The sequence below is a fragment of the Frankliniella occidentalis genome, unplaced genomic scaffold (genome assembly GCF_000697945.3).
Source record: "Frankliniella occidentalis isolate FOCC.00 unplaced genomic scaffold, Focc_3.1 Scaffold251, whole genome shotgun sequence".
In the NCBI taxonomy this organism is placed as follows: Eukaryota; Metazoa; Arthropoda; class Insecta; order Thysanoptera; family Thripidae; genus Frankliniella; species Frankliniella occidentalis.
In genome coordinates this window covers 265,454-281,695 of record NW_026267377.1, presented here as the reverse complement: position 1 = coordinate 281,695, position 16,242 = coordinate 265,454, and the positions used below count along the sequence as shown (strand labels likewise).

The 16,242-nt window shown below is 37.6% G+C and overlaps 4 protein-coding genes across 9 annotated transcripts in view; 2 read left to right on the top strand and 2 right to left on the bottom strand.

The window, feature by feature from the left end:
- Positions 1-4: 4 nt before the first annotated feature.
- On the top strand, positions 5-4,516 carry LOC113218446 (uncharacterized). Of its 2 annotated transcripts, none has more exons than XM_026438812.2 (11): positions 5-190; positions 317-376; positions 453-1,155; positions 1,238-1,393; positions 1,466-1,594; positions 1,678-1,902; positions 1,989-2,212; positions 2,330-2,480; positions 2,582-2,702; positions 2,789-2,901; positions 4,080-4,516. In XM_026438812.2, the coding sequence occupies exons 1-11, from the start codon at positions 180-182 to the stop codon at positions 4,374-4,376; spliced, it is 2,190 nt and encodes a 729-aa protein (XP_026294597.1). In that variant the 5' UTR covers positions 5-179; the 3' UTR covers positions 4,377-4,516. The 2 variants fall into 2 exon arrangements, with proteins under 2 accessions (XP_026294597.1, XP_026294598.1); XM_026438813.2 differs by lacking the exon at positions 4,080-4,516 and adding an exon at positions 3,139-3,654.
- Positions 4,453-8,190, bottom strand: LOC113218445 (mitotic spindle assembly checkpoint protein MAD1). The gene is made up of 13 exons (XM_026438811.2): positions 7,777-8,190; positions 7,526-7,698; positions 7,243-7,410; positions 6,947-7,138; positions 6,710-6,840; positions 6,407-6,593; positions 6,236-6,324; positions 5,989-6,133; positions 5,728-5,905; positions 5,459-5,630; positions 5,204-5,376; positions 4,927-5,123; positions 4,453-4,816 (listed from the first exon to the last, which is right to left on the bottom strand). Exons 1-13 carry the CDS (start codon positions 8,030-8,032, stop codon positions 4,607-4,609), a joined length of 2,271 nt encoding a protein of 756 aa, XP_026294596.1. The 5' UTR covers positions 8,033-8,190; the 3' UTR covers positions 4,453-4,606.
- Positions 8,191-8,248: 58 nt separating this feature from the next.
- LOC113218456 (translation initiation factor eIF-2B subunit epsilon) lies at positions 8,249-14,828 on the top strand. 3 transcript variants are annotated; one of them, XR_003304103.2, is made up of 13 exons: positions 8,249-8,440; positions 8,804-8,928; positions 9,038-9,223; positions 9,315-9,498; positions 9,581-9,825; positions 9,910-10,032; positions 10,113-10,266; positions 10,344-10,488; positions 11,181-11,396; positions 11,478-11,749; positions 11,835-11,984; positions 12,065-12,242; positions 14,671-14,828. XR_003304103.2 is itself a non-coding variant. In XM_026438823.2 (12 exons), the coding sequence occupies exons 1-12, from the start codon at positions 8,318-8,320 to the stop codon at positions 12,125-12,127; spliced, it is 1,986 nt and encodes a 661-aa protein (XP_026294608.1). In that variant the 5' UTR covers positions 8,249-8,317; the 3' UTR covers positions 12,128-12,266. The 3 variants fall into 3 exon arrangements, 1 of the variants encoding a protein (XP_026294608.1); XR_003304102.2 differs by lacking the exon at positions 14,671-14,828 and adding an exon at positions 12,307-12,493; XM_026438823.2 differs by lacking the exon at positions 14,671-14,828 and having other exon boundaries at positions 12,065-12,266.
- The window catches only part of LOC113218466 (neurogenic differentiation factor 2-like), a 104,254-nt gene continuing 100,279 nt past the window's right edge, over positions 12,268-16,242 (bottom strand). For 2 of the 3 annotated variants that reach the window (XM_052273159.1, XM_052273160.1), the window contains one exon: positions 12,268-16,043. In XM_052273159.1, coding sequence (XP_052129119.1) covers positions 15,591-16,043 — 453 coding nt within the window. In that variant the 3' untranslated portion in view covers positions 12,268-15,590. The remainder of the gene's footprint in view (positions 16,044-16,242) is intronic. The other variant, XM_052273161.1, reaches the window with a different exon arrangement.

The window sequence follows — 16,242 nt, the reverse complement described above, 5'->3', positions numbered from 1 at the left end:
CGCTATACTCACCGTCCAACATTTATTTTATATGGTTTTACCATAGTGGTCGTGTAGTTTTCCACCATATTCACCAAAGTAGTAGTGGTGGTACTGATTCTCCATTGTTTGTTGTGCAAAAAAGAGTTTGTAAAAGGTTATGTTATCCGAGCGGGAATACAGCTCACGGAAAACGTGAAATGTTCCTCAGGTATATTTTATTGTACTTTCATGATTACGACGAGAGAGAAATTACCTTATTTGACTGGTGTCATTTTTATCAACATATTTGTTTCCTTTGGGAATTAGGAATGAGCATTGTCTTGTCTATTTACAGAGGAATGGCGGCACCACCTGTTCATCCGATCGCAACTGCGACAACTCCACCTCAGAAACGGTACACCTATTGGTTATTTTGATTTATTATTACCATTTCGGAGATTAGTATTTTACTGTTTTTCATTGGCATTCAGAAAACTGGCCATGCTCAGCAGTCCCCCAGGGAGGAAAGAAGTTTTTCCGGTGTTTAGCAGTCTATCTTTGTCTCCTGGCAAGTCAAAATCCAAACACTCTCCTGGGAGTTCTCCATCTAAGAAAAGGGCTAATTTAACACTGAAACAAGGAGCTGCCCAAAACAATAAAATGTTTAGATATTTGCTGCCTAAACGGCTATTTAAAGGACCAGAGGCTGTGAGGAATTCACCTGTTTCGCTTCAGCATGAGACTATGGAACTGGATAACAAAGAAAACAAAGTTGTTAATGGAGTATTGAGATGTGAAAGTGAGGAGGTACAGATTGTTCTACCCAAAGCCACATCTTCTATCAAAAGACCTGCTCAGGAGATGCCAAGTGTTCCACACAATTCTGGAACTTCTCCCAAAAAACCTGCCATGGCGATGGGGAATGATCCACTCAGTTCTCCTAAGAGACTTGCTAGTGTCAATCAATGCCTTGATGTTAAAGTCGTATTAGTCAGAGTTGACGAACATACCTTTGGGGAACACTCTTATTGTATGAAACATAAAAGTCCACGAAAATACTGTTGCAGTGTTGCATCAGAGTATGTTACACAGGCCATAGACAACTTGATTGATGACGACATCAAGAATCCATGCAAGCGTTTAGGAATTCCATCGCCTACATGCATAGCACCAATGGGTTGTAATCATTTTAAGGTTTGGCTCTGAACTTATTTTTAGCATGGAATATAGATCTATCCAACGTCTTAATCACCTCAACTATAATCTTTTGTTATAGGATGATTCATCTTCATCAAGTCATCAGGAGAATCTTTATGAAACTATGTTAAATATTGACCTTCCTTTAATGATGCTTCGGGCTTGCTGCCAAGATTTATCAAGCAAAACATTCCCTTCTCCTGGTACTATCCACACAGTTTTTAACCTGATGAAAGTAAGTATTAGTGGCTAGATGAAAACATTTCATTTGATTGACATGTGTTAAAATTGATAATTTTGATTTCAGAACAACTCAGATGCAGCTATACTTGCCCTTGGGAGGACTTATTTAAGAAGAGTAATTGATCATTACCCTCCCTGCAACCCTCACATGAGGAGTTATTACATTCATATACTAAACTCATCCGTCTCGAGGGTATTTCTTCACTAAAAGTAATGTACTGTACTCACATTTAAGATGTATCTAAAACTGAAATGGCTGCATTTCTTTTTCTGTAGGTGAAAATTCCCTCAGATTTATGGGGTCTAACAAATTTTCAATTTTTTGATGGTATTTTTAAAGAATTGGAAGACCATGTAGAGGGATCACTAAATCCAGAACAATTAAAAGAAAAGATGAAAGTTCCTGGAGTCAGAAAGAAATGTAAACCAAAGAGGTTCCAGGATTCCCCATCTCCCAAGAAGAATGTCCGACGAAAATCTTCCAAAGATAGTATTAGTGAGGTAAGATTTTTTTTTCTTCTAATCATATGGAGCATTAGAACAAGTATTTTCACATTGTCATTCATTTTAATTTTTTGTATGTTCAGAGTACTGAAACCCTAGCAAAAAATGATGATATGTCATCAGAAGCAATTAGGGAAAGATTGAAGGCTGAAGAAGATAAAGGTAAAGTGAAGATGCCAACCTGGGATAAAACATCCCAAATTTTTGCAATGTTTGAAACTCTTGTTGATATACTTGAGTGGGATCTAGTTGTTTGGCTTGCAAAGAATGGGGAAAGGGTGAGAAGTGGGGATCGCTTAAAAATCAGGTAACTAAATTTAATCTATTTGATTTTTTTAAAATAATTTTTGATGTAAAGATGTGTATTTATCATGTTTCTATCAGACTTACTTTATTTCCTCATTTGGTTCTTCCTCACTTTTAGGGATCGCTCAGTGTGCCCCTTAATTGTTATGATACTCTGGCCCAACAACCGTGACACAGGCCTTGATTCCCCTTACTGTTGTAGGATTTTCTCTCTATATGTCAGTGCTTGGATCTTAAAATTCCATCCACGCCACATCAAGACATTAGTGGTTTGTAAATTAATTGTACAAAGGAACTGTGTGAATTCTGATCTACTAGTTTCTTTCTAACCCCTTTGTTTTTCTTTTTTTGTGTGTGTGTGTGTATTTAGCGGCTTGTTGGATTAATTGCCGAAGTTATCATTGCTAGTGAGTCCAACTTTGGCAATGTCTATCCATATGTTGGTGAGGGATGTGAAAATCTAGCTAGGAAACTTTGTGAAGTGTTAAGAAGTATGTTTGTCACAAAGCATTGGTATGTTTTACCTCTACACCCTTTACCCTTTCATTAAGATACAAAATGTTTGCTTTTCTTTTAGATCCTCTATTAGGAGAATTACAGACAAAAGCAATTGCGATGCTGAAGCCTGACTGGCTGAAGATGTTGGTGTCTTCCTTCCTTTTAAATGTTTCTCCCACAACAGCATCCCTGGTAAGTCAATAAATTGGATTTTTCTTTCTTGATCTATGGTACATGTTTTGCAATTGATTAGCTCTTGTTACCAACAATTATTGTACAAATTGCTTAAATGCATGCAGATATTATTAGACAGTCTTTTAAGTCAGCTGTCTGTATTTTTGAAACTGTAAAAAGCTATTGAAAGACATCAGCAGTGAGTCATAAGCACTTAATCACTAAATTTTTGACCCAGTGCTTTATATTTTGTAGATGCTGTAGTTGAGATGGACTTTACTTGGCAAGCTAGAACTCAGTTAAGGAATGCCTCATTCCTTTGACTGCAGTGCGTGTGGAAGAGGACTATTAAGTTTACATTGACTGCTTTGCTACAGCACAGTATTGAGTAATGTTTCCTGCTTCTCTTTAGTATTACATATTTGAAGTCATTAATCTCTGTGTATGAGCCTAATTAAGATATTTTTGTTTCATTTGTTGCTTTGTCAAAGCAAAACTTTTGTTTTGTATCCCTGATCATTTAGTATAATAGGAGAGTTAATTTGAATTGATTGGGCAGTTTTATTTAAAGACTCCATCATAGAGCCTCTGCGTTCTGCTCCAAAGTAATGAGTCCCACCATACTTAATTTTATGCCAGTGATGTGGTAAGAGTATGTTTTCCACATTTTATACTGTAATACTTTTCAACATTTGGTAGAAATTGTTTATTTCTTTAAATTGTCAATTACCTTTTGTGAAGTGCATTATTTAATAAACCAAATGATTTTTCTTTTGCTACACTCTTACCTTTCAGCCTTTTCAAGTAGCACATGACAGATTTCAAAATTTACACAGAGTGCTTAACTGAGGTCGGACTTTCGGTTCCCAGCCGCACGATTCCTGGCCAAGCCAAGTAGCCGCACCTAGAATGTTGGCAACTTTATCTAAAGTGGAGTGTTCGGCTGAAGGTTCGGCCTCAGGGGCTCAGTATGTGAATATCTCAGTGAGAAATAAAATACATATTGAAATGATATTGAATTGATCAAAGTCGTGTTGAAACCACAGTTTGATATTGTTTCTATGTCCATTTCTTCACTGGGTATTTTGCTTTAGTCTATTGTCAGCATTCTGTGAAGTTGTAGTGGTTATGACACTCCTCCAGGTGCACCTGAATTAGCTTTAGGCTATGGCGCTTAATTTTCATGCTTTCAACAGGATTTGACAACTCTTCTAAACCCAATGAGCCAAACCACAATGCATTTGTGGGCTCAATTTTTGGATGGTATTTTGGACTTTTATCACTTGAAGGAAGCTATGCACCTGCTGCAAGAAGCAAGCCATGGAAATTATAAAGAAGAGGGCTTCACTCAAAACTCAATATCAAAAATGTATAAGATAAACTATGGTTTACTCCTGAAGGAAATCATAGCTTACTATAATTTGTTGTGTCAGTTAAATCAACTCGAAAAATGCAAGTTGCCACAATTACTAGCAGAAGTAATTCTTCTCTGAATAATGAACTGAGACCAAATTTTCAAGACTGAGTAACGGGTAATCCAATTTTTTGTTGTAAATATGGAAACTGATATCCTTGTTTTACTGTTGTCAATTTTAATTTTATTTATTAATAAAATAAATAAAAACCAGCCAGACTACTGTTTGTTTCATTACTTAACTAAGAATATGATTCTGATATCACATGTACATAAATATAATAAAGTTACAAAGACAAAAAAACATATTTAATCTAATACAACAACAGGATCGTCGTCATCGTCGTCATCTGCAGAAGCAGATGGTACCATCATAGATTGCCGGTTGAAAAGATCCATGGTCACTGCAGCATGAAATACTGGGAGAGATCCTTGTTGACGAAGGTGCGTGTCAATTAGATCCCCAACCGATTCAGAAAATGATGTCTCTAATAAGTTAAATGTCGAGTCCTCCTCCAACTAGAGAAAACATGAAAGTTTTTAGAAAAAAATTAAGTTTAAAACAAAAGAAACAAATACCGCAAAGCCGATTTATGCACACATTAGTTAAAGGTAACTATGTATCCTACCTTAAATAAAAGGTAATCATTGGGAGACTCTGCATATATACTCGACAGCCTGAACAAGCCTCCTTTGTTCTGTAGGCGGTCAACTTTGTAGCCTAATAAAGCATATACACATTCCCGAAACTCTGAACTTGTTTTCTTGAAGGCTTCTTTTAACCTTTGCATCATCAGGTCAGCAGATTTGATTTGTTCTCTGAGTTCTAAAAATAAAACAAGGACAAAAATAGATTAGATTAATGATTTATGAGAACCTCAAAAAATATGAATCTAATATCACCACCTTGCACTTCTTGGGAATTAGAGGTAACCAAGCGCTTGTCAACCTTGCAAGTTATATCATCTCTTTCACCTTCTTGCAAAATTTTAACTCTTTCTCTTAACTTTGCAACCTCTGCCTTCAATATTGCCATTTCCTTCTCTCTTTCTTCTTCAGCAGTTGTCACTGGATTCATTCTAAGGAAAAAATGTGTACTTGGTTAAACTTATGTTAAAAATAATGTAGAATTAGTCAGAGTATGTATAAATAAGAGCATACCTTAAATGTAGAACTCTTGTAGAAGGTGGTTTAAAATCTCCTTTAAGAACTTGATGTTCCATTTGAGTTTGAAGTTCGTCAACACGTTTTTGGAGGACTGATCTCTCTTCTGTTAAGGCGTCTCTTTCAGCAGATATCTGCCGAAGCCTCTCAAGTAAGCCATTACATCCACCTGTAAAACAGACATTTACCTTACTTTTTATCTTTATCAATTTGGACAGTTGTGTGTTAGGTATAATCAACTAAAACTTAAGTGCAAGTAAGACTACCTTGACCTAAAGCAGAAATTAAGTCTGCTTCCAAATTCTCAACAAGCTCTCGGTAACCCTCCACAGATTTTTCAAGTGCCTCAATGCGTGGTCTTAAGGTCTGTTGTTGTTGACTGGACACTGCCATTGTCAATTCTTTTTCATAAGAATCTAATTGCTCTCGGTAACTATTTCTTTCCTAGAGTTGTTTAATGAATAAGTTATTTCAACAATGACACATCAGATAATTATTTGGATTCATGTTGCTTGAAATAAACCTACCCCACTGACTAGAGCCAATTTTTTTTGCCAGCGTCTAATGAGGTTTCCCTGCTGCTCCTGGGTCGTTTTTAATCGAGAAACCTCAAGTGTAAGCCTTGATACTTCAGCTTGTGCTTTGCATAACTGACTTGAGCTAGATTTCAATCTGGAATTTTAAGTGAAGATAGATTAGATTAATAATTAGTTGCATGCTACTATAAAGTGAATGTGAATCTTAAGTGTTATCTTTTCTGATCAAAATACTCACTTAGTTTGTAGATCAGCAACTTCAGAGGAGAGAAGTAGCTCAGACTGCTGCATCTCCTGAAGATGCTTTCGGATTAAGCTGGGACAACCCTAAAGAAGGCAATAATGTGTTAATAATAAAGTGAGAGGATTTATATGACATTGCTGTGAGCCAAAAATAAAATGAACTTACATCATTACTGCTAGATGAGGAACAAAAGTCTTTTACTAGCCCTTTCCAGTCTTCAAGTTTATTTTCTAGAAGTTGCTTTTGAGCTTCTAATTGTACAAGACGCTGTATTCGATCATCACTAGAGGCACACTTTTGACGAAGGTCAGCCACTTCTTCCTCCAACAGAAGTTTATTATGAACTGCATCCCTAAAGACAGGCGAAATATTTTGGATAACTAACAACAAAATTCCCAAACTGCTGTTAAAAGGGATGAAAGACAAGATTTCTGCATCCAAATTTTACTTTGTTGAAAAAATAAGCACCTTAATTTAACAACATTACTTCTCAGATTTTCAATCTCTCGCTCCATTTCAGGAATCTTTATGAGCTTAGCATGCTGTGCTTTAACGTTAGAAACAGCTTCATTGCTATCTTCCAATTGACACTGTAAATCCTATAATATAAAACACACCAAAACACAAAGCAAACATGAAATGAGGTCTAAGTTCAGCTGATAGTTATTTAATTCAGAAGAGTTTATTTTAGTTTTAAACAAAAACCTTGATGGCGCGCTGGGCTTCTCTCAATTCAAAAGTGAGGCGTTCATTTTGGGAAGTGAGAAGAGAAGTGTCATTTGATAAAGACGACCTCTGCTTTTCTTCTTGATTTAAGCTAATTAATGATTTTAATTTTTGAATCTCTGCATCATAATCATTATTTTTATTTTCTGCACTTCTTACTTTGCGCTTGAGCTGTTAGAGGGAACAAAATTGTGTAAACTGGGCTATTCTACCATAACAATTAAATAGAGCATAACTATTAAAAAAACTAGAACAGAAAACCATTGTTACTTTACCTCAAAAATGTCATCGGTTAATTGAGATTTTTCTTTTTGTAGATTAATAATTTTTTGTTCCATGCGTGAATTCTGGTCTTCAAGATCACGAAGTTTGTTAACATTACCGTCGCGGAGATCAGATTCCCGCCGTCTAAGCTGAGCTACTCTATTTTCTAGTGTGTGTATCTGAAAACAAAAACATATTCTTATACAACCTGGTTTTTAATCCAAGGAAACCAAATGTACCAGAGCTGTAAATGCTTCCAGATAAGAAATATAGATAAAAGTCACAAAAATTTACCCTGGTTTCATCTCTTCCATGCTGCTGTAAAAGACTATTCTTTTCTGCTTCAAACACCACTTCAAGTTCTCGTCGAAGAGCATGAAGCTGACCAACTCGTGTTTCCAGAGCTGTTATTTTGGCCTTCGCATCAATTAGCTGTCTTTTCAGCTGCCGTTGTTCCCACGGAGACTCTAGTTAGGTTTAAAAGATAATAATGAGCAAAAGGTTCCTTTATAACAACAACCACAATATCCTACATAGGCCCTTACCAATGATGGTAGTATCAAGAAGAGAGGCGCTGGTCGAGGATGGTGATTCATGAAGACTTAACTTTTTTTTCTTTACATTTCCATCCACCTCCTCATTTGATAGGTCTAAATTCCCTCTGTCAAAGTCAAGTTTTGTAGCCACAGCCGATGCGGGCCGGTTCCTTTCATCTACCACTAACCTATTCGGAGAGGCCTTTCGTTTAAAACTGTTCATGATTGCTGCAACGCATGTCGGTTCCCCATCATTCGGCATCATTTCTGTCGGTCTCTGAGCTTGGCAGCTTGAAGACGGTGGAGGTGGAGATAAATAAGTAACGTTAAGTTCAAACGCAGAAACCGCAGAAATTACTAGTGAGATTTCAAAAACATTACTCGCGCGAGACGACGGGGCTGTGCAAATAAACAATAAGACTCGAACGAATGTCGTGCCGATAAGCATTTATTGTTGTATTTACACAGTGAGTGCCCTCCCCCCCCCCCCACTTCCATACGTTGTCCTTTATTTACATCGTGAGCTTCAAGCCTTCTCCGTGCCTGCAAGATGTCTCGTGGAAAGTCCAATAAAGATTTGGAATCTCTTAAGACAGAAGATGTTGTTCAAGCGGTTGTAGTTGCTGACAACTTCAGCGATGCATTTGTTCCAATGACCAATGATGTGCCCTCGGTTAGTTATTATCTGTCTTAACCTCTACTTCATCACCTGGTCTTCATCCCTTTGATTGTACATCAAATAAAGGGTGAATTGTCAGTTAATTGTCTTTTCTTCATTTAACGAGAGGCAGTGTTTCTGTTTGTTCAACTAGTCCGACTGCTGTCTCGATTGGACAAGTGTGCACTGACATCATATGGAAGCCGTCAACATTATGTCACTGACATAATCAGTTCCGATCATTTTCTTTCCGTTTGTTCATTGTCTTCCATATAACCCATTTAAATTCCAAATTTTTTTTCCATCTGCTGGTAGTTTTAGGGTTTTTATCATATTGTCAATTCAATTCATACATTGGATCTTATGCTTGTGTTTCAGTGTCTACTGCCTTTAGTCAATACATGTTTATTGGATCACACCCTTGAGTGGCTGTCGAATGCAGGTGTTCAGGAAGTGTTTCTGTTCTGTACTAGACAAGTGGAAAAAGTGAGAGAGCACGTAAAGTAAGTTTAATTGTCTAATGTATGTATGTATGTATGTATTTATCCTAACTGTGAACACAACATCTTTTTTGCTCTCTTCTTAAATCCTCTTCCTCGTACTTTTCACCAGAAATTCCAAGTGGTCCTCTGAAGCTAGTCCACTTTTGTTGAATGTCATCGTTTCGGAAACATGCCTAACGCTTGGAGATGCAATGAGAGATCTTGACGCTAAAGCTCTCATAAGAGGAGACTTTATTCTTGTTATGGGTGACACAGTCGCAAATGTTAACTTATCACCAATTTTAGAGAAGCACAGGTGAGTTATTTCTATACTTTGAATAATCAGTGTATATTATTAGCTCTATTGTCATTCATTTAAATTTTCTTCATTTTCCTCTTTACTGTAGGAGACTTCAAAAAACTGACAAAGGTCTGGCAATGACTGTCGTATACAAGTATGCAGGACCCTCACACCCAGGAAGAGCACCCCAAGATGACATTCTAGTTGCCGTTGACAAGAAGACTAGTAAAATCCTCTTTCATCAGAAACGTGTTTCATCACCTGATCAGAAAAAAGTTCATATCCCAATGGTATGAAATATTCAAACCATCTTGTATTGATGTTTTATTTTGCTCAGTTACCATTTCTACTACATTTCTACCAATTTCCTAGGAAATTATTATGGATCTCCCATCAATAGACATATACAATGACCTTGTTGACACCCATGTCTCTGTTTGCTCTGCATCAGTATTGCCACTTTTCAGTGACAACTTTGATTTTCAAACATGTGAAGACTTTATTAAAGGATTACTCATGAATGAAGAAATTCTTGCTAGTTCTTTGGCTGCATATTTTCTCAGTGACAGTGAATATGCAGCATCTGTTAATAGCTGGCCTATGTATAGGAACGTTACGTAAGTATCAATTCTATCCATTACACCTGATAAGTTTTAATTTTCTTGATAGATTTTACTATTGTGTGTCTCCTGTGGTTTCAGTCAAAACATGATTCATCGATGGACTTATCCTCTTGTTCCTGACATGTTAATATCTGATAATGAAAAGCCATATCAGTATCTCAAAGGAAATGTGTACAAGCAACACCCTGTCACACTCTCAAGGTGACCGCCTTTCTCAGCAGTAAACTTAGCTTTCTCATCCACCTTGGAGCCATTAAAGAACATTTTTTTCTATTATTTAGAAGCAGCATTATTCAAGATGATTGTGTGATTGGTGGTGGCTCTAAAGTTGGAGAAGGTTCAAGCATTACAAGGTCTGTTGTTGGTCGCAATTGCCAGATTGGAAATGGTGTAAAAATTGAAGATTCTTTTGTTTGGGATGGCTGCATTATTGAGGTACCTAAAAAATAAGTAACAAATGAAAGTTTTTAACAATGGTTTAAAATTAAATTTTTAATGAACTGATTTTTCAGGATAAATGTTCCATCATTAGAACGGTTGTTGGTTGTAATTGTATTGTGCGACAGGGCGCTTCTCTTTCTCAAGGTTGTATTCTAGGGCAAGGTGTACAATGTCCTGCTAAATTTGAATGCTCCCAAAGACTTCAGTCTTCACCAGGTGATTTTTCTATTTTTATTCAAGAATATATGCGAAGTGGGGCGAAGTAGGGCCAGCGCGTTTATCAACCCCAAGGTTTAATTAATCAATTTTCTTATGGCAGATGTATGAGTCACAAAAATTTTCTAGAGTTATTGTTCAATGAGGAAGTTGCCCAGTGTGGCGGAGCGTAGCGCGAAACAAAACAAAGCACCATAACCTACGAGAAGGAATGCTTTATATCGCGGTTTAAGTTCTTTTCTCGAAGTGCTATGTGAATGCATAGGTGTATATAAAGGCTGCACATTGATTGAAACCTTGTCAAATATTGCTTTCTGGGTGTATCGCGTAGTTTTCTTTTGTTGCTTTCTGCTTTGTTTTGGTTCCCCGCTACGCTCCGCCACACTGGGCAACTTCCTCATATAAGTCCCAAAAAATAACCTTTTATTAATTCTCTGGGTAATATTAGTGAATAACAACTCAACTCAACACTCCATTTTTAACTCAAATTTTAACGTTTGGCCTAATTTAAAAAAAAAAATTGTATGGGCAGATGGACCTCAGTTTTCTTTGAAACTGCTATTAATGTTTTGTTTTATTTCCCATTGTTAAAATGTTATCAAAGTCGCTTGGGCTGGTCTAGGGATTTAGGGGTTGCTTTATGAATAGTGTTGGTGCCCGTTCTTGATTATTTTTTTAAAATCTATTTGCAGGTGATGAAGACTTTGAACGAATTGGAGATGCTGCATATATTGTAAAATTGGATGATGATGAATCTGATTCAGAGGATGGCCGTGCTCCACAAATTTGGAATGAGCTGTTCTCTAATGAAAATTTTGATGATGAAGTTGATGCTGATAGTGATGTATCATCTGAACTGAGTGATGCCAGTGACCGTACAATGTCACCTGTGCTGGATGACACAAATTGTATGTTTCACTCTTTCAATTAGCTTGCTTTCTCCAACTGCCTGTTATATTGTGTAATTAATTTAACTTGATTTCTTTTAGTATTCTACAATGAAGTTGTGGATTCTTTAAAAAGGGGCTTTGAGGATAAACTCCATTGTGATAATCTTGTTCTTGAAATCAATTCATCTCGTTATGCATACAATGTTAGCATGAGAGAAGTTAATTTGCTTGTTGTGAAAGCAATTTTGAATCTACCAGAGTCAGATTCATATTTAACACAACTATGGCAAATGCTAACATACTTCATGCCCATCTTGAAAAATTACATAAAAAATCCTGTAGCGCAAATTGATTGCTTACAGGCATTAAAGGTATTATTCTGCTGCTGGGTTTTCCCTTCTCTTTTTCTTTACATGCGTAATAATGTAAAACTTCTTTTTACAAAATGTTTTTCAGGAGGTAGCAGGGGCTGAGAGTGAAATGCTGTCTGGTGTAGTCAAATTTCTCAAAGTTTTATATGATCAAGACATTTTAAGTGAGGAACTCATACTGAAGTGGCATTCCGACCTGAAAACGGATCCTGAATCCAAAGATCTGTGCAGAGTGGTTGGTTATTTGCATTTGAAGGGTACTTATGTCCTGTATATCAGCAGAAGTTTCTTGAAACATTGTAATTTTGTTTGCAGGCAGCTCCATTCATAAAATGGCTGGAAGAGGCTGAAGAGGAGTCAGAAGAAGAATCTGAGTAGCCAGTTTCTTTATTTTCTCCTAGGTACTGTGTGATTGTGCAATTTATAACATCTAGTGTCTTCCGGATCAAATCCTATATTTCATACTGTCCCAATCACAGTGACCAATAAAGAGGTGAGAATGAATTTCTATTGGAAACTCTGCTTTTTCTACAGTATTTATTTTTATTGTTTTACAGCCACACAATCTCCAACAAAACATAACATCTAAACCTACAGAAAAACATGAATTTTCTCAAGACAATTTACTAGAAGTTTCTCTTAAAGAACAAGTATTAAGCTTTTTAAGCACACAGCTTAAAGATAAATGCAAATGCAACTCAATTTGCGAGCTGCCCATTGAATTACACAACAGTAATATTTCCAGCAGAAGCCTTTTTTATTAGTCCCCCTCAATTAACGAGAACCAATTGGAAAATAAGTGTCTTCTTGGTTCAATTCTCTGCTGTATGGCTGGCTTGACTATTCTACTGAGTTGCAATCTATTCTTTCATGATAATTGATGAAAATTGACATTATTTTGGCATACAGTGAGTTTCAGTTGAATTCATAAAAACTTGTTATCTTTTTCTCTTCTCTCAGTCATACATCTTAGACTTGGATAAATGTATGTTTTGGGTGATGTCTGAAATTCTTTGTCATCTAGCGGGATACCCTCTACAGTCACTCAAAAACTTACATTTGCCAGGCTGGTAGTCATGTAGTTTCAATACAATCAGGTATGTTAAAAACTCCTTGCACTGATTAACACATTACAGTAGTGTGAGAGGATTAATAGAGGTGGGAAAATGTTTCAGTTATGTACACAATATGGTCACACTTCACTGAGGTTTTCAAACACCCGATTTCAAGCTTGACCTATAACAATATCAACAGTGAAGGTAAAAATTAATTTGAAAATCCTGAAAGTTTCTATCCTGATTGCTGAGGTACGAGAGACCTCACTTTTTTTTACTATAGTTCATTTTTTAAATCAACTGAATTCAAGCTTTTATACAAGTTCGTAACAAAAGCAAAAGCGAAAAGCCTTAAAAAATACATAGGCCTGTTAGCCTACTATCTTTGAGCTTTAGGGCTTATATATCTACTCTCTTGACTTCTAGGCTATAATTTTTTTTTAATTATAGCTGGAAACTTCTCATGAAAATAATCTAGGTTAAATAATATGCTGTAATGTCAACATTTTGAAACTTTGTGAAGGTTTCTCTGATGATTGTCAGAGCTGTCTTGGAAAGGTAGTAATGCCAATGTTCATTCATGGCTCTTCAAAGATTGAAATTTGTTTAATTTCCTTTTATTCTGGAAAAAAAAATTATGAGGGAAATTATTGCCAGATTAATCTTGTGTCTTGCCCCATTCAGATTATCAAGTCGCACCTTTTGTCTCATAAAGAAAATTTGGGAGAAATTACTTTTTCTTTGCTAAAAATGGATTAATGTAAGGGAGAGAGTGTGGCACCAACTGTCAGGGGTACATACTGTCAACAGGCTGGCAATACCAGCCCATTCACTTTTTCAGACAGCAAATTTGTGAAATCATAACCTCTTTACATCTTAATTTGTTTGCAAGATGGGGGTGACAAAAACTTTCAGTGGTATGGCAGCAGCGTACATCCAAAGATTCTGTGACTGTAATTCCCCCAAATTCCCCAAAATGGGGGCAGGTACTGTCATTCATTTTATGATTTGTTGTAGCAGGAATGGTTTAAGTGTAATTTTTACTAGGGGTGACATGCTTCCATTGACACTTCATTTCCAGCCATCAAGACCATTTTGAAAATCCACTTCTCCCATGAGATATATACCAATATAGAAATGGTGACAGCTAGTGCCCCACCCCCGGGGCACATACAATTGCAGAGGTCTCTTCTCGAGATAATTTGAGAGACAACACAAATATTTTTGAAGGGGTATGGTTTCTTGTGACTGAAGGTTGAATAGAGGCACACCAACCCTGAAATCCGTAATGCTACCTAAAGTAGGACTGCTAGATGATAATTTCCAAAAAATGTGCCCCACTCTCCCATACCATTACCAGCCGAGGCCAAGGGAATAAACAAGGTTTCACTACCCAAAACGGTTCCACAAGGGGCTCCACCGGTCTGTACACAGTAGCATAAGACATTACTGGCCAAAATTACATGGCAGCATTTAAATCAGCTGTTGTACAACTGAGAAACAAACAAAAAACAGTTTTTAGGTCACAGTGACCAAAATAGATGACTAAAAACAAAATCAAAATGCATATCTACAGAAGCTGAACACTAGGTTTGTATTGCATACCATAAACTTAATATCTACAATTTTATAGACTAGACAACCAAAAGAAGCAAAAGTTAACAATACTTTGCATTTATGGCAGCTAAAGTTTTTACTAATCTCTACAATCACTGAATTAAATATTTAACACATGCACTTGTTTAGACTTGAAAAAGTGATGGTGATGGTGCAACGTTGTTTAAAATCAATCAATCTCTTACTTCCTCAATGCATGTCACTAACATAAGTCCAAAAAATAATTCTTTCTTCTGTAATTCATTGCAGAATTAAGTTGGAAACAAAGAGATGAGGTTGACATGTCTCAAACCAATCCAGTGCAGATAGACTCCGCACCATGCTGCATCAGTCTCCTTCTCTCCACGAGGGACAATGTCAAACAGTCCGGATGATCTGAATTTCCGAAAATTTGTGTGCATTTTGACCCATTTGCTCTTCAGCATCTTATATACATGGTTTAAATTTCAACCATTTCACATACAACCTGAAGGGGAAATCTTAATTGAGCTCTAAATGTAGTTGTTACTATAAGCGTATACTCATTAAATAACTTCTAATAAAATCACATAAAATTCCTATACAAGGACTACTTACAATAACATTTTACTTCACACTTTATTTAAAGCTAGTTTTTTTTTGGTAAAATTCTGACCTTGTTTTTATTTACAGCAGGTTGTCTTATTGTTAATAGTTCTTATTTATTAATACAATTGTAAGTACAACTACCGAACTATCTTCCCTAGAACGGAATATTCTTTTGACATGTTAAAATGAATCCTCTCAGGTAATTCCAGGATAAACCATTATTGTGTTCTAAAGTAAAGTGCTGAACCACTGGAAAGTTTTGTAATAATATGGCACTAATCACATCACTAACAAACGCGGGCATACACCAGATTTGGCAAAAGAACTTTCAAAAAACACAGTTTGTTCTGCACATAAATATGAGAGATTAAATGAGCTGATTTAATTACTTTCAACTCAAAGGACCCTTTGGAAAATGATGAATGATGAAGAATCCCCTAAAGAAAATCGAATTGAAACTTTTTGCTAGTGAAGCCTTTTTAGCCGCTCTTCTATGACACCTGGTCAGCTATGTCGGAATATACACACGTAACGTCTTCCACCCAAGGGTAGCTAACTGAAGGGCCCAGCTCCCCCGTGCTGCGCTCGCTGCGGCTGAGCCCCTAATCCTTGCGCCACTGTACCTGCAGCAGGCGCGGGCTCGCGTCGGGCGGCGTCGCGACGCTTCGGGTCGGGCAGCTCGTGGACGTCGTGGGCACGGAGGCGCAAGGGGGCGCGGGGGTAGGGGAGGGGTCCTCTCCGTACCACTCGGAGGGGACCAGAAGCACGGGATCGAAGGCCAAGATTTCGTCGGGGACGACGGTTTGACCGACGAGGGCCTCGACATCCACGTCGGCGTCCACATCGCCGTCCGGGTCGCTTGAGTTGTAGCCCGAGTTGTATCCGTCCCCCAGGCCCGAGTCCTGCAGCACCAGGGCGTCCTGCAGGTTCTGCACACCGCCGCCACCGCCGCAGACCGCCGACCCCGCCGCGCTGCTGCCGCTGCCGTCCGCGTCCGAGGGGCACAAGTCCAGCCCCATGGGCGAGTCGGAGAGCGGCAGCTTGTCGACGTACTGCTGAGGATCAGAGCGTGAGGACGCAGTCAGTAAGGATTTGGACTTTTGCATGATGGTGAACTCCGTGTGTGGCGACAGATTCTTGTGCTATTTGACTCGCACGTCATGTTACAAAAATCATCTAGGTGCGCTAGGTGTCTTTTTTTAGCAAGCGAACGCCAGAACCCGATGCAAACCCACCCACACACAGCCCAGTCCC